Source organism: Toxorhynchites rutilus, chromosome 2 (assembly GCF_029784135.1).
Source record: "Toxorhynchites rutilus septentrionalis strain SRP chromosome 2, ASM2978413v1, whole genome shotgun sequence".
In the NCBI taxonomy this organism is placed as follows: Eukaryota; Metazoa; Arthropoda; class Insecta; order Diptera; family Culicidae; genus Toxorhynchites; species Toxorhynchites rutilus.
Window position 1 is genome coordinate 301,121,176 of NC_073745.1, and position 23,129 is coordinate 301,144,304.

Sequence of the window (23,129 nt, forward strand, 5' to 3'; positions counted from 1 at the left end):
CATTTACTTTAACAATTCCAAATTTATTTGAATAGGTGACCGGTTCGTCCACCATAATTCTTTCACGATGTAAAAAGGCTACGTGTACTTCCTTCGATTGTTCAAAGCCAAGAGAGTATTTTTTATCTTCAATACAACAACTCTTTCTAAACTCAACTATAATCATACTCTTTTTCAATCATTAAACGGTTTAACGGAAGACAGGCATAATATTCAGCGTTGCCAGACTTCTACCTTCCTACTTCTAACTATATCAAGTGCAGTGCAAGAAATTTTGTGACGGAAATCCCGCGGCCGTTCTGAAGAGACAAGACGGATATTGCATAAACATAAAACAACCAGATCCCGCCATAATTATTTTATTCATTACGAACGTCTATTCTCATTTTGAATTAACTGTTAGAGAAAACGAAATAAACAAGAAAGTGGTGAGAGCTCGATGGATTTTTATGGGTATTGTATGACGATTCGACGCGGTCGGGACAACGTCATTCTTCGATGTCGTTGGCTGTGTCAACAATTCATTATCGACGATTACGCGAAAGTAGAGAGCATACGACTGCGATTCCTACGAAGAATACATTATCTTGCGAGACGCTATTTCAATATCCGGTAACTCAATCGTTCTCAATCGGATGCCACAGCTATCATGAGCAACACCGACACAGCCATTGCTATTGCTAGGCTAAAACACAATGCATTTTCATTACGTTACAGCACGTGTGGTCGAATAAAAATTATGTCTTTAATGAGCTTTATTATAACATTCCACGTATTCGGTCCCTCATGTTATAGATGCATTCGGTTGAATGGCAGAAGCGAAGATTGCCTCATACACATATTTTTATTATGGTTAGCGGACAAAATATGCCCCGAGGAAATCGATAGTAGAATTTCTTTGGGAATTCCAGATCTGTCCGACTCAAGTCTAACCGAATGGGGCAAATGTGGCAAACTTGCCAAGCAGTTCGATATAAAGGACATTGAGCTTCGTATTCCATTTCTGTGAAGCGAATAGATTTTAAAAGATTTTTGGGTGTAAAAAACATGATTTAGAACAAAATTTATACATGTTAATTAGCTCTCCCGCATCAATTATGCCACATAGAATGTTGTGTCACATTCCACCGAATACCATTCATCCGAAACAGGTTTACCCAAAGCACATTTACCCGAATGTAACACATACCCGAATGACATTCACCAGAATGAACATTCACCCGAATGTAATAAATACCCGATAATAAAGGGTGTGTCACATCAAATTGCATCACGAAAAAAACGCTGTAGAAATTCGCCCAGTAGACCGATCCTTTTGAAAATTTTAGACAGTAAAATAAAAACTATTAAACAACTTTTGGCATTTTCTTTTTATTCATACTTCGAGCCCAAGCCCGTATGCTCGCACCTTCCTCTTTACCCCGTCCATAAGGTTCTGTACAACGTCAGGTTGTAGTTTTTTTTTTTTTTGAACAGAAATCCATTTTCTCTTGAAGTCCGCCTCCGATTTGACAACTTTTGGATTCTTCCGGAGGGCCTGCTTCATAATCGCCCAATATTTCTCTATTGGGCGAAGCTCCGGCGCGTTGGGCGGGTTCATTTCCTTTGGCACGAAGGTGACCCCGTTGGCTTCGTACCACTCCAACACGTCCTTTAAATAGTGGCACGAAGCGAGATCCGGCCAGAAGATGGTCGGACCCTCGTGCTGCTTCAATAGTGGTAGTAAGCGCTACTGTAGACACTCCTTAAGGTAAACCTGCCCGTTTACCGTGCCGGTCATCACGAAGGGGGCGCTCCGCTTTTCGCAAGAGCAGATCGCTTGCCACACCATGTACTTTTTGGCAAACTTGGATAGTTTCTGCTTGCGAATCTCCTCCGGAACGCTGAATTTGTCCTCTGCGGAGAAGAACAACAGGCCCGACAGCTGACGAAAGTCCGCTTTGACGTAGGTTTCGTCGTCCATTACCAGGCAATGCGGCTTCGTCAGCATTTCGGTGTACAGCTTCCGGGCTCACGTCTTCCCCACCATGTTTTGCCTTTCGTCGCGGTTAGGAGCCTTCTGAACCTTGTATGTACGCAGGCCCTCCCGCTGCTTGGTCCGCTGGACGAATGAACTTGACAAATTCAGCTTATTGGCGACATCCCGGACCGAACTTCTCGGATCACGTCTAAACTGCTTAACTACGCGCTTGTGATCTTTTTCACTGACGGAGCATCCATTTTTGCCGTTCTTCACCTTCCGGTCGATGGTTAGGTTCTCGAAGTATCGTTTTAGTACTCTGCTGACCGTGGATTGGACGATTCCCAGCATCTTACCGATGTCCCGATGTGACAACTCCGGATTCTCGAAATGAGTGCGCAGGATTAATTCACGACGCTCTTTTTCGTTTGACGACATTTTTCCAAATTTACGAAAAATTGACAGTGAAGCATGGCCAACGTGATCTATACACTCTTATCTGATTATAAGCGAAAGCTGAAGATATAATTCCTAAAAATTAAATTTCTACAGCGTTTTTTCCGTGATGCAATTTGATGTGACACACCCTTTAGTTTTCATTTTTTACATTAACATTACATTTTACATTAAGAAAATGAATGTTTTGCACCTTTTTATTTTCGTCGGCAATCATTGTCTGTAGCATAGTGGATGGGTCGTAATCATACTCGGGAAAATACCCCACTTACGATAGATTAGTTATTTTTGTTTCACAACCAGAATGTTTACTAGAAACAATTTATATGGCAGAACAACGTTTGCCAGGTCAGCTAGTATTAATATATGAATTATTGATATGATTCAAAAGGTTTTTAATTTAAAATTGGGACAGCTTTCTAAAAGTTACTCATGGGACGCATTTTTGTAAGGGTGGTTACTTTCGAGTATTGAGTATTCTGAGTGTCGATTTAAAAAATGCATAAAATGTTTCGCTCATTACAGAAACATTTTAGAAAAATTTGAATGTAAAAACTCAAAAACATGAGTTAGAATCTGGTTTGGTGGTGCGCAACCTTACGCAATAGGTCAAAACTGTCTCCTTTCCAGATTAATTATGCGAATGATAATAGTAAAATAGAAGTCATATATCTCTGAATAAGCTAAGGATATCAACATAAACGTCTAGACCCAAAGTTGGGTTTCATTTTACTCCACTAGCATCCACGTGAACCACACGCAGGACACCGGATGTCACTGCAGACTTTAATGAAAATTGATACCTAGGTTCTAGGCTCTAATTGCGAAAGTACACGACGAAAAGCACATCCTGTCCGCTCCTCGTCGCTTCCAGACTCTAGCAGCGCTTGACGTGTTCCATTTTCGCGCCACAGCGAGCAATACCCATTAGCTTGGCGCACGTTTTTCGCTATGGGAAGCATGTTCTCCGGAACCCCGCCGGGTGGGAGGGACTAATTGCGGCGTAATTAATCCTTCATATCGTCACGTCCCTCCGCCGATAGCTGCTGCGGTTTCCTTGTGAGAACCAAACGGATAAAATACGATGTGAAACAATGAATGCATCTTCCCACCCTGCCCATCACGCGCCATTCATTTGGCGCTTACCACACGTGTGAAGTCAGTGAGCAACCAAGACACTAATGCTTTCTTACAAACGTTCGATCGAGGACCGTCTTTGGCCGCACTGAGCAACGATTGCAGGAAACGAAAACCGATGGAAATAATGCTTCTGTCCACGCTACGAACTCATTCCGACTTAGCGTGATTATCATTGAGAACTTCCGAGTTATCATTGTGAATTGAACCGATTACTGATACGAACTTTAACGCTTTTCTGTCTTTTCTCTTCGCAGGACTCTACCTGTACATGTTGGTCGTGGAAACCTTCTCTGGAGACAACTTGCGGTTCAACATGTACGCTGCCATCGGTTGGGGTAAGTTTGATAATGGATTGTTTCCACAGCTGGGCTAATCTTGTTGATTGGGTGTATGCCACTTCTCATTACATTCGCAATTATTTCCTCTTCATCCACCCACACCCACACACACATTTTTGCAATTCTGTGCCTACGGTGGTGTTATTAAAATTTTCCCAGTTTGCTCATATTGTTTACGGTTAATTCTCGCCCGAAATTACTTCTGAGAACGCCGTAAACGAAAACGAAGCACAATTACAACTTTGCTGCGAATGTCTCGTATTCATTTGGGAAATTGTTTGTCATAAAGCTGTGTTCTCAGAAGAGACGAAAAAATAGGCTCATTCAGGTATTATTTGGTTGAATATTCAAGTTTAAAGCGCATTTTGCGCACTCCATTATTATCTTCCAGTCGCTTCATTAGAGATGCAAAAATATGTAAAGTGACACTACAATATTTTAAGCTTTCCTGTTTATACCGCTTTCGTGGGACTGTAATGGTCTGATTCAGCGGAGGAAATAATAATAATGTTTGGAGTAGATTTTTGATAATCTGCCTTAAAGTTATCAAAGAAATAATCGTCCGGCTTGATCCCGCCCAAATTATAATCCGTCGTCTCGCACAAACTTTTATTTTTGCATACTTGTCATTTCCCGTCTAGTCATAATTATCACATCATAAATACAGACACCACCATAATACCATGCGACGATGATAGCACTGCATCCATCTCAACCGTCTATCATCTCGTTTTGTCGCGTTTTGCCGCCCCCGGGGATACCGGGAATCCTCCACATGCCTTACTAGGTTACTGGTTCAGAGGGAGACGGACTTTTGTACAGCATTTTTCCTCATTAGGCATTCAACGCCACATAAATTCAACGTCGTGCCGGAGCGTGGCGCGTACTTAATCGCCGTCGAGTAATTACACCCACCCACCCTCATTTTTCCCTCTGTCTCTCGCCTCATCCCACTCACATATTTGTGGCTACCGACCGTTTCGAAGAACTAATTTACTAACAGTGGCGATGGTGGCGCTACTCCTCGTCCCTTCCTTTCTTTCTTGTGTACTTTAATTTTTCCTGTCGTTTGATTATGGTTTTTTTTTTCTTTCTCCTCGCCCGACAGGAGGCCCCGGTGTCTTCGTCGTGCTGTGGGTCATCGCCAAGGGGATCGCCATATCCGGCCAGGACCGGTCAGCGGCGGTAAGTTGATAGCCTGTTTATTTTTATTCATGTATTCCAGGAGATGACTATATGTTTACCAGTAATTACGTTTGTTTATCAAGACTTACAATAACTTCGTTGTGCACACCTCTGGTGTGATCGTGCATTCTTAATTTCGAATTATCAGAGCGGTGGGAAAGAGCAGCGAACCGCGAAAACGAAACACAAAAGGACTAATGAAAGTTCACAGTCGCTCTCTGATGTATGAAATTTATACATGTGATGATTTGACTGAATTTAGGCTGAGCCTACTTTTTACTAAGACCATATTCTAATGAAATTGGATATTGGATCGTAATAAACTAGAGCTCAGCTAAATATAATTTAAATAAATCAATATCACTGCGACAACAATCGTAGCTATCCACAGTGTACATCATTCTATTAAACGGAAATAAGAATAAAAAAAAATTAAAATCGTGAGCGTATGATGAAACAACTAACTGTGGATAATGGAAATCCGACATTTCAAGATAATTGACCGCGAGTAATCGGTTTTCTACACCATTAACATTAGAATTAAGGAAAAATGTTTATATATACTTGTAACAATACAGTCAGGAGTTTGGCTCCTTTAAACTTATGTAACTGTTTGTCGAGTTGGACACTACTATGTGTGCGTTCGCTGTCATTTTGCAAAGAAAAAACATATAGATGAAAATGGCTACTGCCACTGAATGGCACTTGTCCTGGCCGTTGCACCCAAGGAAAGTGAAGTGGAAGGTAAAACGTAATGTCAGAATTGCCGTTCGGACGTATCCTGTAAGTTTGAACTTATTTACATAGATGGTACTCAAACAACACTAAACATTGGCTACAGTTTCGTCGGCACGGTTGATTGCCGTTATGAACCAGCACAAAAAACAAAGCTGCAAATTATGCGCCAGTGGCGTTACCACGATCAAAGCATTCCCTGAATAAATCCTATCACATTAGCCGAGTCAGCTGGCGGAAGCATATGCATAATGGTTACTAGGTTACTATTTTCAACGTCAACTGTTTATTTATTATACTGCTTCAAATACCTTCGACGAAATCAAATGTAACCAAACCAACGTAAGTAATAACATAAACAAATCCAAACTTTTCGTCTTGCCATTCCTCATACGTCTTTTCTAAATAGTGTAAATTACGAGCCACCTGTTAACTCCACCATCTTGGTTGCACCTATAATATTTGAAGATCAGAAAAAAACAGAAACGGTTCCATAAATGCAGTATGTGGATGAATGAGTGGATCGAACAGCGCGAAACGCGATTTTACGTGAAATTGACCCGAGAGCAACGAAATGAGTATGCAATAATATGAAAGAACATCTTTCGAGCTTAAAGATTTCGATTATTTTCTTTGATTACATCGTTAATCGAAAAAGAAAATACACAAATGCGGAAAGCGATGTGCATTAAGGTTTTCGGCAACTGGAGACAGTTTCGTGTCGCTACAGTAGTTCTTAGAATCCTGTAATATGTCCCGTATTGTTCCCAAGGTACTACATGCTGTATTCACAGCATGAATGAATCCATGAAATATATATTGAATGTATATATTGCCTATTTCTGTAGACTTTGCACTAACCGTATATCAAAGAAACGATTTTCGAAATCATTTATATTAGTTTTATTAAATTGTGTTCTTTAAAATAGAAATGATTATTCTAATAAAAAACAAAACTATCGCACACCTATTTACATATATACACCTACACATATACCTACCAACCCCCGTTTAATTGATAACAACCGAACGCTTGTCATGATTCTTCCGCTGGTGATTGTGCCCACCTTGAAGGCGGCCACATTGATGAACTTCTTTTCCGCCTCGGCCATCTTGGCGTTGCCCTGGACGAAGTCCAATCGGGTACCAGCTGCAACACATCCCACAGAAAACAGTTCTCCGACAGATTTACGTTCCGGACTGGCCTGCTGTGAAGGGCAACAGCATCGGCATTGGCACCGCTCGAATGTTTCTTTTGAAATAGCTATCGAAGATTCCCTCGAAGCTTTTCATCAGTGGCAGCAACTCTCCAATATCATCCGCACCAAGGAAATTGAGCAAACTCGAAGCCATACAGAACTTGGCACGGGCGTTATGCGAGACGGCGGTATCCTGTGCGACCGCCAACAGAACAGCTTCAGCACTTTGATTAGTTCGTAAATATCGTCAACTTCTATTACCAAACTCGACATCAATGTGCACCTTGTGACATATACGATCGATTGTCGGTACTGGGAACCTTACCGGCAAAAACTATTGCCAGAAACTCCGCGAAGTTTTGCAAACCCCCATGACGCGTAAACGAGCTCTTCCGGGAAACCACCGCAATGCATTAAATTATATTATCCAGTAGATCGGTTAAAACTTCACAGTTGGTTTCTTTTATCTAAAAACAGAAATCCATTGAATAATATGAAGATCAAATATATACGTTCCTGAAAACGTTCTTCCTCCTTGTGAGGATGGCACCTTAATATTATCCAAAAACATTTCCAAACCTGATTAACAGGTTTTTCAACCAAATCAGTTGGCCAATTTCAAATTCGAAATCGGCAGTGAGTTTTGCATCACCGAGTTGATATCATCAATACGGAGGACAATGTCGGACGATTTGAACCGTGTTGATTCATATTCCTCGCATATTTTCCGTGCACTTTTGGGTCTAGCAATTGTAGGTGATAAAAATTATATCAGTGATGAAACCTAGAAATAAATCGCAAATTAGAATATAATCTTATAAAGAAAATCATACTTACCTTCCTGTCATAATGCGAAATGTAGAACTAATGTTTACTTTTGGGCATGAATGCCAGGTGCACAGATTGATCTGTATATTATTAATTTAGTATATTTTCTGGCATTTCGAAATTTTGAAAAGAATATAACTTTGTGACCCGCTTCTGTTCTAATGTTTATTTAGATGCTTTCGTATGTGTCTTTTTTTCTACATGTGGCGCATTTTTGTTTTCCTGAATGTTTAAGAGCATTGCGAGACACAAACATAATTTTCTTCATCGTCTGCATTATTATTTTTGTTTTCTTGAAATCGAATATTTTATTGTATTCGTGGTTTTCAATTGTAACATTAAAATAAAAAAAATTACAATAATTTGGATGTTCTTAAGTGTTTTCTCATTAATCCGAATGATCTTTCCACAAGGACTTTATTTTTGACGTAGAACTACGTCTTTCATTAAGGGTGCCAAATCAGAAAACAGGTCACGTTTTTATGAAATAAAGTTAACGTTAATAACTATTTTTGCCGTGAACGGATTTTGGCGATTTACATACCAAACGATTCGGAAATTCCCTAAGATTTGTTTAATATGCATATATACATTCGAATCCTTGAATCCTTGTAAATGATTAAAATTCATGAAAACTTTAGCGTTTCCATTTTCCCATACATTTGTTCTGTCCATTTGTGTGCTTTCCCGAACAGAGCTGTCAATAACGAGCAACGAAGGGGAAATCGTAGGATTTAAAGTCTCCGTGAACAGAGGAAAAGAAGAAGAATGAAGGGGAACACTTGCCTAGAGTATAAACAGTGGATCTCGCAGATGAAAACTTTTATTCGGCATCGGACTGTTGAGCAATCCAGATCACTTTGCTTCCGCTGCGCTTCGATCTAAGATTGGGCCCCACCAGTGGTAATCCAACTTGGATATTGTCGTGTGGTTTTTTCAGTTCGTTTTTCGCGTTACTCGTATCGTGTGTTTTTCTTTCCGCGACATAAATTAGACGCTTCGCATAATGTGTGATGAGCAAGGAGAAGAAGAAGGCAGGCTCGAGCCCTGCAAAAAACCGAACGCATTGCCAGGGGCAATAAAATTTTGAGGCAAGCATCGTCTAATGATGCACGCGATGTTGGTGCAGTAAAAAGCGCTCGCACTGAACCGAGCCTTCACGAGTGTGACACCACATCGAACAACAGCGAAGTAGGCGACTTTGACGCGTCGGTCGAAAATGTAAACGCCGTTGCCCAGACAGCAACCAAAATCAAGCTCCCCCCGCCGGTGGTGAAGGCGGTCGCTCTTGACAAACTCATCAGCGAATTTGCATCGATGGGTGTTACAGCAGAGTACAAGCTGTGTGGCATAAGTATTTCTCCAAGCAGGGCTTGGTTGGTGCCTTTGACATTGCTTCAATGCATTAAACTGACGTTATGGCGAAGCAGGCGTTAAGGTTGTGCGCAAAAAAAATATTTGGGGAATACCTTGAATGTCGTACTGGAATGTTATAAGTTATTTGGGTTCGCGTGCCAGTCGCAAAACTGCCTTCAACTACGATTGCATTTGCGCTAATCTTGATCATAATGAAGCAATGCTACTGTTTTCGAGGTTGTTGATATCAACAAAAAGAGTTTATTTTGCTTCACCAAGAAGAATGTAAATGTCGTTCTGGAATTTTGTATGTGATTAGGTTTCGCTTGCCAGTAGCAAAACTTCCTTCACTAAGGGTGACAACTGTGCGTATCTCGAGCATAAGAAAGTAATGCAACTTTTTTGAGGCCAGGCCAATATTAACAGAAGCGTTTCTTTTGAGAATAGCGCAAAATGATGAGAAGTGTTTATATTCCTAGTAGTTTCAAGCCACCAATGTATGGCTCTGTATAGATGCTATGGCGAACGCTTGTTTGGCGCTTGGTTTACGTTTTACGAACGACGCCTAGAGGTGCGATTCCACTGAGGCAATACTAAATAACATGTAGCATGATATTTGATACTTGCAAGTGTTGTCATTGTTGTTATTTTCATGCAGTGCCAAAGATATATTCATGTAGTTATGAGATGTGGAATAATGGTTCTGGTGCAACAAGTATATAATCGACTGTAACCGAGTCTATGTCAATTGCGAAAAAGGCCACCGGAATAGCGTTCGAGGTAAATTTTCAATGCATTGACATGAAATAAATTGCGACATGAGATCAACTAGTGTATTGTTCTGTGAGGGCAAGAATGAATCATTAATCAAATATCGTCAACTGATTATACAATGAAAAAACCATTTCAGAGATTATTCTACTATACAGTTGTTTCTAAAATTTACCAGCGACTTATATAAAATAACAGCGTAGTTCTACGTCAACAATGCGGTCGTATCTTGGACACGACCTCCTATAATTTTTTCTCACAGAGCTCTATCGTACTGCTGGCTCCTATAAATTTGGTAAACCATTTAAATCCGATGTAAAGATCATCTCATATATTTCAAGATATGAGAAAAAAATCTTTGTACAGCGCAATGCTCTGAATATACCGACAAAATTTAGACATATAAAAAACAAAATTTAAATAAATATCAGAGCAGTACAGGGTCTCTAAATTCAAAATAAACTAAAAATGCCCAAAGGTCAAAAAATTATTTTTTTTTTCGCGCAATCCTCTTAACACGTTCGTCGCCCAATGCGCTGTTTTTGAGTTTCTCGCGAGGCCCAAATTGTGGATGATTTATTAAATGAAGACCAAACGTAGTTTGTAGACAACCTTTACATGATCTAGTGAAATTTCTTTCTATTTGAAGACGAATTGGCAACAATAGCACTTGCCAAATTCATATTATACGGGTTTCGCAAAAAGCTCCATTACAAACCTTCTGTACTATAAATTGATAAAAAGTATAGTATAAACATTATTTAATATAATATAATGATTATGATTTTATTATTTTTCTACATATCCATATTTCTACATTTCTACATATTTCGAAATTCCTGAAAATATATATAATTTTTTGTACCGCGAAAAACACTCTAAAAATTCTGACATCACATATACTCACATAGACGTAGGAAGAAATTTGAATACAAACTAGAGTAGCACAGAATTTCAAAAATTAAAAAATTAAAATTTAATTTAAAATTAAAATAAAAATTAATTTTAATTTTTTTAATATTTGATTTTTTGATGAAGAAATTGTTTCAAAATATTGATCGATAAACCTTAGTAAGATGTACATTCAGTATTTTTTCCATATTTTTGTCTCAAAGCTAATGGCGTGAAAAAAACGAGAAGGTGCATTTTTCACCATAGATCCTATGATGTACAATATAAGAACTCAAATATATGGTAATACTGCCAAAATGTTTTATTTAGTACTCTATATATATATATATATATATATATATATATATATATATATATATATATATATATATATATATATATATATATATATATATATATATATATATATATATATATATATATATATATATATATATATATATATATATATATATATATATATATATATATATAATATTTTCCATACAGCTGGTGATTTGGATTGGGGGCACTTTTTACTCCCTTACCCAGCCAGACCCTCTCACATATCTATAAAAACCGAAGGAACACATTTAAAAATGAATTAGAGTAGTACTTAATCTCTAAATCCCAAATTTTTTTTTGAATTTCAATATTTTTTTAGTACTTCAATTTTTGATAAAAAATTTTTTGATAAAAATGTTTTTGATAATTTTTATTGATACACCGTAGTAAGATGCACATTCAGTATTTTTTTTCAAATTTTTATCTCGAAGCTTTTGAGAATGGCGTGAAATAAACGAAAAAGTACGTTTTTCACTATAGATCCTACGTCAAACCACATAGGGGTTCAAATAAACCACCAAAATTTCTTATTTAATATCCTATATAATATTTGCCATACAGCTGGTGATTTGATTTGAGGGCACTTTTTACTCCCTTACCCATACTGGCCCTTTCAGATCAATAAATCGAAAGGAACGGGGTCAAATTTTTATTAATGACATACACACAAACAGACACAGACAGACATACAAACATACACACAAACAGGTCAAGTTGAATGAAACCGTTTAAAAAAGTAATTGACTATTTTGTTACAGCAGCCATCTTGAATTAGAATTTTCCTAAATAGCTGTAATCTACTGGTCAAGCCCCTTCACTTGATACTTGGGGTTTGTTTTGAGAAAATTTGCATTGGATTTACATTTCTCTGGTATAACTGTATTCTACTAGTCAAGTCCTTTTATTTGATACCCATATTGATGGGGTTTTGAGAAAATATGTAATCCGCCATTTTGTGGCGGCGATTTTGGATTTGCATATATCATATATAACTGTATTCTACTAGTCAATCCCTTTCATTTGATACCCATATTGATAGGGTTTTGAGAAAATATGTAATCCGCCATTTTAGATTTGCATTCCTCATGAATAACTGTGTTCTACTAGTTAAGCTCTTTCATTAGATATCCATATTGAAAACCCCATATTCATCGGGTTTTGAAAAAAATATGTAACCGCCATTTTAAAGCGGCCGCCATCTTGGATTTTTGAAATCATGAAATACGCAGTTTTATAATGACTGCAGAGATAAAGGTGTGTTCCAAATTTCAGATCAATCGGTCAATAGGATGGGGTTTAAATTTCTATTAAAATGGTAAAGCGCTACAGACAAACTTGTTACAAACATACAAACATACAAATTACAGGGCAAGCTAAATAAAACCGTTTAAAAATAGACAAGTGAAATATCACGTCACAAGCCTCACCCCTGTGTGATTCTCCTACCAGCCAGCCTATAATTCGCTGGTTCGCAGCGAAGCGTTCTGGATACGAAATAACTTAAAAGTTTAAAGTCTCTTATAAAGTCACAGGAGGGTTGTGTCCGAGAAACGACTGCATAGTTGGCGTAGGATTCTGTTAGGCTATCTGTTATATGCTGATTTTGGCAATGTTTGAAGAGTTACCTCGTTTTTTTATCCCATTTGTTTATTCATTCACCCTCATTAGCATTTTAGCTGTAACAGAGCCGGGTTTTTACCGTGTACATGTTACATGTTTATGGTTTCAATAAATTGTTAATTACGTATCTACTACCATAAAGGCTCTAGAGTATTTTTTCTGTTCAATTACATTATGGCAAATTACACAGTAGTAGCCATTTAGGCGTAAGAGTATTCTTTCTGTCTTTCCATTGTACTTTAGACCGGACAGCGAAGACAGTTGATATGATCATTGTTGTGTTATTAATAGTCCAATAGCTCGATGGTTCTTGCAGAGCAGAGCAATAGTATGGATGAATCAATTTTCATTCGCCCGTGGATCGATTTCCATCGCTGATTTTTGCGTGTACGTAGTTATTCTATAGCAACACAAAGATGAGCAACTATAATTTTTTCTCACCAGAAAAAAAAACATTTTACTTTATTATAAAGAAAACATATTTGAAATGGAAAAGGTAATTTTCTTTTATAATGTTTACTTTCTGAGAGTTTATTCAACCCATTTCCATTTTCGCTTCAAACCGAACGGAACACGATGCTATATGCCTTAATGCGAATTTCAATTAGACACAATGAAACAAACAGCTTAAACCGGACGATTCGTTCTCGAGTGAGAGCACTATCTATGAAAATTTAAATAAATAATTTCACATTTCAAGTTATTTTAACACAGCCGCTACCATATATAATTTTACCCCTACACTTATGCTAAATGTTTCATTGATATTGTCATTGATATGAAACTTCACTAAACAACCAACATTAAAGTTCCAAATTTAAATTTTATTTTCTAGAATTAATCGTATCACTCACCTTACTTAGAATATAAAAATGCTCCCAGCTTGCACATACTTGCAATGCCAATTTCTCCAGGCTCCTTGGTTTTGAAATCTGTGTTGGGGAATACAATTCGGTGGGAACAAAAACTCCCCCTACTTCCATGTATTTGGAATGCCGATCTCTCCCAGGCACCTTTTTTTTGGAGTCTGTAGTTTCATAAAATATATTTTTGATAAATTAATTATTTTGCTATTCCAACGCTCTCTTATGTTCGGATTGTAGGGAATAGCAGCAGCTCAAACTGCAAATTTAATTTATTTTCAATACAATGTTCAATAGCACATTCTGATCATAATTACTACTCACAAAGATAGTTTCTCCGCTTTACCTCCTACAACGAGTGCTCCAATTATTTTGCCTGCTTATTTACACTAGCCTGCGTATAACTTTCATTAATATCCTAGGAAGCGATTCATAAGTGACTACGACTTACCAGATAACTTTTGGCAGTTTAGTTTGAATTTACTCTATAATCGACCCTTGCATTCCGGTGTAACCTAGATTCAAAAAGATCGTATTCGAACAGCTTATCGACACAATCATTACTGCATTCTCTTACCGTGCAATTATTTTAATGGCACTTATTTTACCACTTCCAGCGCTACTGCTAGTAATTGCAGAAAATCGCACAAACTTGAATAAATTCTTTTAGAAATTTCCAAACTTCTAATATAATACCTTCTATTCGTTTTGTTTTTGTTTTGGTTCTGTTTATCTCCCTTCTACTCTATTCTTCTTACCAACAATTTCAATTTCCACTAGACCGGCTTTTACCCCAAACAATGTAGCCAGATCAGTGGGTTTCTTATGTATTTAAATTTGCTTGTTTGATCGAAATATAAATTCACAATCAACAGAAAAAATAGAGAGAAGCACATTTGTAAAACTGTAGCTTCGTGTCAAACATACATCATTTTAATAATACAAATTTCTGATTTTATAATCTCATAGTTGCATACTATGATATCAGTATGTATAATGGATCAAAATGTTGAAGAAGAATGAATAATGTTTTTGACGTAGGACTACGTTTTCCATAAAGGGTGCCAAATCAGAAAACAGGTCACGTTTTTATTAAATAAAGTTAATATATATTGTTGCTGCGAACGGATTTTATCGATTTGCATAGCAATCGAATCGGAAATTCTCTAAGATTCGATATGCTATACATTATAATTCCATAGTATGGAAATGGTTTAATTTGATGATTTTTTCTATCCATTTGTACTTCCCTAACCGTGCGGAAATATCGTGCAACTTATGCAGCTGCGAGGATATAAACAATGAAGGTGATAAACGAAAAGAGAATATTTGTGACTTAAACTCCACTCTTGCACAGCAAGTACGCTGTCGCTAGCGTATAAATATTGCATATCCTCTGAGGAAAATTTTCACGACATCGTTTGATGTGATCTGAAGCGGACACGGTTTGCCAACGAGCGCCGAACGAGGGCCTTTCTCAGGGCTAGAGACGAATGAACTTTAAAATTTAAAGGCTCTGTAATTCAATAGAGGGAAGGAAGATAGTAAATTTTTCAATTCCCATTTGGTGGTCATCGAAGCAATATCGTTGCCGGTGAGCGTCGAGTGGGAATGAATTGTCTTTCTTTCGCGATGCATGGAAGATGGCTATAGGTGCGATGCCGCAACATGGACTTTTTTTCGTCACTGAAGATAACCTATACATTGAAGAACTTTTCGTTATGGTACATAGCAAAAGGTATTCTATTGAAAACATTCTTTGTCATAACATACCATGCCCCACTGTCGGATCATGTGAGCTTTGGCAAAACTCAGAAGTCTTCCAATGTAAGATGGTGCTGTTCCAACTATTTCCCCCTTATCCCGGTCAAAGAGCTTCAATTTACGTGGAGCTCTCACCTTCTTATCGTATCCTTGAGGATTCGCCAATTAATTGAGCACTACTTGATGGGATCATCCAATCCGACGAGCAATTTCTCTGATACCGACATTTTCTTGGTGAAATTCATCGATTTGCCTTTCTTCTTTCTCCATGAGCACTTTTTTCATTTTCCAGATTTATTGATCAAAACAACAACTGGTCTTATAGAAACTTGACACTTAAAAAAAACAGGAAGTTGGTTATATATGTGGTATAATCGCAAGGGTGACGTAGGACTATCGTTGATTTAGTAATCATTTGTTTTTAGTTGCATCTGAATCAATTCTGAAAGAATGAATAAATGAATAATTGTGGGACTTCGAAAACAAGAGCGTTACGTTGAAGGCACAATATTCAGCAAAAGAAGCAATCACACGAAAGTTGTATAATACATAATACATTGCTTGTATTGTGATATGATTTGTATTCCATTTCCAATAGACAAAATATCTGTTGCATCAAATCAGTCTACAAAATACATTTGCGTTCGCTCATCCTTTCTCACAACACACATTTCTCGTTTTAGAAATTGTTGAATAAACATCGCTTATCAGTGCGCGTAGAGCGAGAATTCCTTCTTAAAATTCATTGCACCTCTAATAAATTGCCGAAAGACGTGGTCTTACGTTGATCGCACTTGATTTAAAAATCACAAAACCAAATGTATTTGGTCGCAGTATTATATGGATAGAAAACATAATAAATTCTTTTGCTTGAATGTAATTTTCTTTTCCAAAAGAACTGACAGATTATTTTTCAGCAACGATAACATCTTTCTAGATTCTCCTCGAAATTCGAAGCCCACCAGTGGTTAATACTGTTCCACCTGTTCATTGCACTTCACAGTGGTCCAAAAGTGCAAAAACGTGATCGTGAGGGATTTCTCCAAAACGGCTAATTTTACGTATATGATGCCTTCGGGGAAGTTTTAAAGTACAACGAGGGCCACCTTTTGAGGGCTGCCATTTTGAAATGAATTCCCCTAAAAGTGAGATCCAAAATCCATTTTTTTCAGCTTAAGAGATAGGAAGTTGGTGTCTTCATAAAAATTATAGCTCTTATCAAAACAAACAATTTTGCTGAAAACATCAACTTTCTATCGATTCAGGTAAAAAAGTTTTGGGACATTTTTGGTGAAAAGCACCAAAAAATCATATTTTCGTCCTAACTTTTCCTCTTGGTTTTTTACAATTTTACAATGTTTAGAGAACTTTTTTGCCTAGTCAAAACACACATTTTTGACGCACGTTGTTTTTTTTCTATCTCTTATATATTTGGAGATATTGGAGTTTTTATGTTAAAATTGACCTATTTTTGAACTAGGATATTTCATAGAGGGGCAGATTGGGGCAGACCAAACCGATTACAAATTAAAGTACAAGCAAAATGCTGCAAAACCACACTTCAAGTGTCTGTATCCACCTGTATCCTCAAAAGTTACACTTAAGGAAGGCCTCCATCTAAAGGGTGTGTCACATCAAATTGCATCACGGAAAAAACGCTGTAGAAATTCGCCCAGTAGACCGATCCTTTTGAAAATTTTAGACAGTAAAATAAAAACTATTAAACAACTTTTGTCATTTTCTTTTTATTCATACTTCGAGCCCAAGCCCGTATGCTCGCATCTTCCTCTTTACCCCGTCCATAAGGTTCTGTACAACGTCAGGTTGTAGTTTTTTTTTGAACAGAAATCCATTTTCTATTGAAGTCCGCCTCCGATTTGACAACTTTTGGGTTCTTCCGGAGGGCCTGCTTCATAATCGCCCAATATTTCTCTATTGAGCGAAGCCCCGGCGCGTTGGGCGGGTTCATTTCCTTTGGCACGAAGGTGACCCCGTTGGCTTCGTACCACTCCAACACGTCCTTTGAATAGTGGCACGAAGCGAGTTCCAGCCCGAAGATGGTCGGGCCCTCGTGCTGCTTCAATAGTGGTAGTAAGCGCATCTGTAGGCACTCCTTAAGGTAAACCTACCCGTTTACCGTGCCGGTCATCACGAAGGGGGCGCTCCGCTTTCCGCAAAAGCAGATCGCTTGCTACACCATGTACTTTTTGGCAAACTTGGATAGTTTCTGCTTGCGAATCTCCTCCGGAACGCTGAATTTGTCCTCGTCCAATCCACGGTCAGCAGAGTACTAAAACGATACTTCGAGAACCTAACCATCGACCGGAAGGTGAAGAACGGCAGAAGTTCGGTCCGGGATGTCGCCAATAAGCTGAATTTGTCAAATTCATTCGTCCAGCGGACCAAGCACGACATTTTTCCAAATTTACGAAAAATTGACAGTGAAGCATGGCCAACGTGACCTATACACTCTTATCTGATTATAAGCGAAAGCTGAAGATATAATTCCTAAAAATAAAATTTCTACAGCGTTTTTTCCGTGATGCAATTTGATGTGACACACCCTTTACGTTATTCTGTTAAAAAAATATGTTATATTGAATATAGTTGTTTTGTATACATCTATATAATATTTTTCTAAACAATATCATTTAGACAATGACTTCAGTATTCTAGATTACATGAGCAAAGCTAAGGCAGGTTTCTTTAAATATTAAATAAAACATATAATGATCTTTTTAAATGCTTTTATTAGGATGAAAACTCGTCACTTTACACATTATTTTAATTTTATGTTATGTTATGTTATTACTATTACAGTGCACTGTAATAGTAATAACATTTTTTTTTAACAGGATAACGTAGATGGAGGCCTTCCTTTAAATTAAGTGTAACTTTTGAGGATACAGGTGGATACAGACACTTGAAGTGTGGTTTTGCAGCATTTTGTTTGTACTTTAATTTGTAATCGGTTTGGTCTGCCCCAACCTGCCCCTTTATGAAATATCCTAGTTCAAAAATAGGTCAAAAATGTGTGTTTTGACTAGGCAAAAAAGTTCCCTAAACATTGTAAAATTGTAAAAAATCAAGAGGAAAAGTTAGGACGAAAATATGATTTTTTGGTGCTTTTCACCAAAAATGTCCCATAACTTTTTTATCTGAATAGATAGAAAGTTGATGTTTGCAGTAAAATTGTTTGTTTTGATAAGAGCTATAATTTTTATGAAGACACCGACTTCCTATCTCTTAAGCTGAAAAAAATGGATTTTGGATCTCACTTTTAGGGGGATTCATTTCAAAATGGCAGCCCTCAAAAGGTGGCCCTCGTTGTACTTCAAAACATCTCCGAAGACATCATATACGTAAAATTAGCCGTATTGGAGAAATCCCTCACGATTACGTTTTTGCACTTTTGGACCACTGTGCACTTGATTGAAAAATCACAAAACCAAATGTATTTGGTCGTAGTGTTATATGGATAGAAAACATTAAAATAAACTCTTTCGCTTGAATTTTTTTTTCAATTCCCAGGGGAACTGGCAGATTATTTTCGATAAATCTTTCCGGAATCTTCTCGACGCTGGATGGCAACAAAACGAAAATACAGGGTGGGCCATTTAAAGTGGAAGGATTTGTTTTGACGTAGGACTACGTCTAACCGGAAGATATAGGGGGTGAAATGGAAATCTAGGCACTGAACAAGTAGGAAAAAATGCAAGATTTGGAACGCTTATAACTCGAGCATTTCTCAATAGATCGCAAAGGTTTTTGCATCAATTGATAGGAAATATATCTACGCATCTATCATAACGAATAACATTTCATTTTTCTTGAGATAAATAATTGAATAATTGTGAAATATCAAGCATTGTCCAAATACACTATGTGCCCATTTTTGATTGGTCCATTTTGTGCTCCTCAAATCGTACCGACCAAAACGGGCAACCAGAGCAGCAGCGAAATAGAATGAAGCACGATTGGAAAGGAAAAAGAAAAAAATGAGGGAAACATTGGTCGCAGTCTCACACATGCGTAATTCTCGAGCCAGCCAGTCAGCTTAAAAATCCCCTCTCCGCTGCCGTAACGATCATTCTCATCCGAACCGTACACCACATCGTTTCGCATCACCTCACATCAACAAACCAACACAAGCAGCCATGGTTGGATATGGCAAAGGAGGAAAAGTGAAGGGAAAGGCAAAATCCCGCTCGAACCGTGGTGGTCTGCAATTTCCCGTAGGTGTATCCGCCAATTGCACCGGAAAAGGTAGCTAGGTCGAGCGCGTTAGTACCTGTGTACCAGTCCACCTAGCCGGCGTTATATAGTTTCGGCCGCCGGAGTGATCGAGTTGGCTGGCAAAGCTGCTCGCGACGATAAGAAAACCTGCATTCGGAACATAACACATTCGGTTCGGCGGACATCAAGACAACAGGCAGCTGCAGCGAATGGCGAGTGGCAAACGCAATCGCAAAACGGCATCAGGTAGCAGAAGAAAAAAGTTTGTTCTTTATACAAACTGCTTTGGTGGCAAATCCAGAACAAGGCGGCATCGAGGGCGTTCGAAATGGTTTTTTTCAAAACCACGAGTACTAAGTTTTCTAAATTGGAACCATTCCATAAAACAAGGCGCTTTTCAGGGCCATTAAACCTTCCAAAAAAGAGTTTAGGAAATAAAGTTCAATGCTTTCTAAAACATTATCCAAAATAATAATAAAACACAAATTGATGTTTTCATAATTTGTTTGCCAGGATTTGATGAGTATGTGAATTTGGCAGTTGTTCTGAGCTTATTGATAGTTGGGGACTTTCCTGATTATTCAATTTCCACCAATTCTTAAATTGTTTCCAGATTGAAAGTACAGTAATCTACAATTAGTTCGACATTTAGCTAATTGGACGGACATGTAATGTGACTTATTTAGTTGGACATTTTTGTAAACATAGAGATCCAAATTATGATCCCACATTGAAAGTCGACACTGTACCACTGTCATCGCAAATGTTCAATTACAGGTTAAAATTACCTCCAATCCGGCACTGAGTGGTGGTAATGCGACGTGCCATTGAATGTAATTTACTGTAAAATATGTCACAAGCTGGATGGGAAGAAATTTTCCAACTGTGAAAGCTGTGGCGAGTGACAACAAATCGCTAAACAGGAAGGTTTAGCCGAACAAGATGGGGATATCGAGTGATAACAAAATAATAAACTCTTTAGACTTTTTGTGATCCTGAAAAGGACCCTTTTTAGTCTGTATGTGAATCCAACGAGCGAACAAATCGTAATGAATGTATTTTTTGCCATCGCTCCCTTTTAACGCTCATTCGTTCGTCTCGTTGGACCCGCCCCTTTGGCTGAGTCTGCCGATTTGTCTCTATCCTGTGAGTGTGTACCGCTAGAGTATAAAACACGCGGACCCCAAAAAAATATCTTATTTTCTTTCAAACCGTAAACCCGTGTGGTTGTACGGCATCGGCATCGTGTACTCAACAAAGGAGGAAAAGTGAAGGGAAAGGCAAAATCCCGCTAGAACCGTGGTGGTCTGCAATTTCCCGTAGGTGTATCCGCCAATTGCACCGGAAAAGGTAGCTAGGTCGAGCGCGTTAGTACCTGTGTACCAGTCCACCTAGCCGGCGTTATATAGTTTCGGCCGCCGGAGTGATCGAGTTGGCTGGCAAAGCTGCTCGCGACGATAAGAAAACCTGCATTCGGAACATAACACATTCGGTTCGGCGGACATCAAGACAACAGGCAGCTGCAGCGAATGGCGAGTGGCAAACGCAATCGCAAAACGGCATCAGGTAGCAGAAGAAAAAAGTTTGCTCTTTATACAAACTGCTTTGGTGGCAAATCCAGAACAAGGCGGCATCGAGGGCGTTCGAAATGGTTTTTTTCAAAACCACGAGTACTAAGTTTTCTAAATTGGAATCATTCCATAAAACAAGACGCTATTCAGGGCCATTAAACCTTCCAAAAAAGAGTAGGAAATAAAGTTCAATGCTTTCTAAAACATTATCCAAAATAATAATAAAACACAAATTGATGTTTTCATAATTTGTTTGCCAGGATTTGATGAGTATGTGAATTTGGCAGTTGTTCTGAGCTTATTGATAGTTGGGGACTTTCCTGATTATTCAATTTTCACCAATTCTTAAATTGTTTCCAGATTGAAAGTACAGTAATCTACAATTAGTTCGACATTTAGCTAATTGGACGGACATGTAATGTGACTTATTTAGTTGGACATTTTTGTAAACATAGAGATCCAAATTATGATCCCACATTGAAAGTCGACACTGTACCACTGTCATCGCAAATGTTCAATTACAGGTTAAAATTACCTCCAATCCGGCACTGAGTGGTGGTAATGCGACGTGCCATTGAATGTAATTTACTGTAAAATATGTCACAAGCTGGATGGGAAGAAATTTTCCAACTGTGAAAGCTGTGGCGAGTGACAACAAATCGCTAAACAGGAAGGTTTAGCCGAACAAGATGGGAATATCGAGTGATAACAAAAACACAACACCAAAGGTTCTTTTCAGAACCATTAACATATTCATAAAGAGTAAACAGTAAACTAATCCATTTTTCAGGTAGATAGGTAGGTATTCACGTAGGTGAAGAAAATAAAACAATATATTTAAAATATATATTTAACAAAAGCTGTCCCCTTTGCATAGTCCTACGTCACTCCGGTTATGTCCCCGACATTACCCACCCGTCTTTTTTGCAATAGCAAAGTAAAGAAGTGGAATTTTAAAATATTTTTTTGAAATTCATTTATTTTGGTCCAAGGAGATTTGTTCTAACTACTTTTTGATTATGATATCTCGTAAATGACCGCCTCTGGCCTTGACCGCAAAATGTGCCCTGTTTTCGGCATTTTCCATCATTTTGCCCAATATGGCAGCAATTTCTTGTCGGATATTGTCTTTCAGCGCAGCCAGGGTCCTTGGTTTACCAGTGTATACCTTGGATTTTAAATATCCCCATAAAAAAGTCAGGAGGCGTCAAATCAGGTGATCTCGGTGGCCAGTCATAATCGCCGTTTTTCGATATTAATCTTCCGGGGAACATTTCGCGCAATAATTTGGTCGTGGCAGCCGCTGTATCGCATGTAGCGCCGTCCTGTTGGAACCAGTAATTGTCCAATTCATTTTCACGAACAAATGGCAATAAAAAGATGCCTAACTCTTGCGAACGATGGCGACCTGATGTCGATGGAGTCTCTGCAACACTGGCTCGAACGGCATCAATATTCTCGTCGAAACGTCTTGGTCGTTGTCTGGACAGATGACTGACATTACCAACACTACCAGACGATATAAATTTGGCATATAATCGACGTATAGTGTTGTCTCCAGGCGATGTTTTAACTTTATTTTTATTTTTCCACGCACGTTTAGTTAACACAATTGAGAAGTTATTTTGAATGTACAGCTGAACAATTTCAGCGCGTTGTTTAGGTGTGTATTGTTCCATGGTTAAAATTGCACTGAAATGACGCTTCCAACGCGGTATGAAATTTGTTAATCTGACATCTCTGTCAAAAGTTATGGGTGTTGTCAGATGCTTCCACTTTAAATGGCCCACCCTGTAGTTCCGCGCGTGTATGTGTGTGTATGGCGGCTGGTCCGATGTCTCCGATGTTTTTCGATGCTGATACTCTCTTGG

At 38.2% G+C, this 23,129-nt stretch overlaps 2 protein-coding genes across 7 annotated transcripts in view; both read left to right on the forward strand.

Moving 5' to 3' along the window:
• The window catches only part of LOC129767021 (uncharacterized), a 478,091-nt gene that overhangs the window by 146,309 nt on the left and 308,653 nt on the right, over positions 1-23,129 (forward strand).
• The window catches only part of LOC129769883 (diuretic hormone receptor-like), a 252,668-nt gene that overhangs the window by 143,853 nt on the left and 85,686 nt on the right, over positions 1-23,129 (forward strand). For all 6 annotated transcript variants that reach the window (XR_008741992.1, XR_008741993.1, XM_055772396.1 and 3 more), the window contains 2 exons: positions 3,811-3,891; positions 5,003-5,079. Coding sequence is in view for 4 of the 6 variants with exons in the window: in XM_055772396.1 (XP_055628371.1) it covers positions 3,811-3,891; positions 5,003-5,079 (158 nt within the window). In the remaining 2 variants the exon portion in view is untranslated. The remainder of the gene's footprint in view (positions 1-3,810; positions 3,892-5,002; positions 5,080-23,129) is intronic.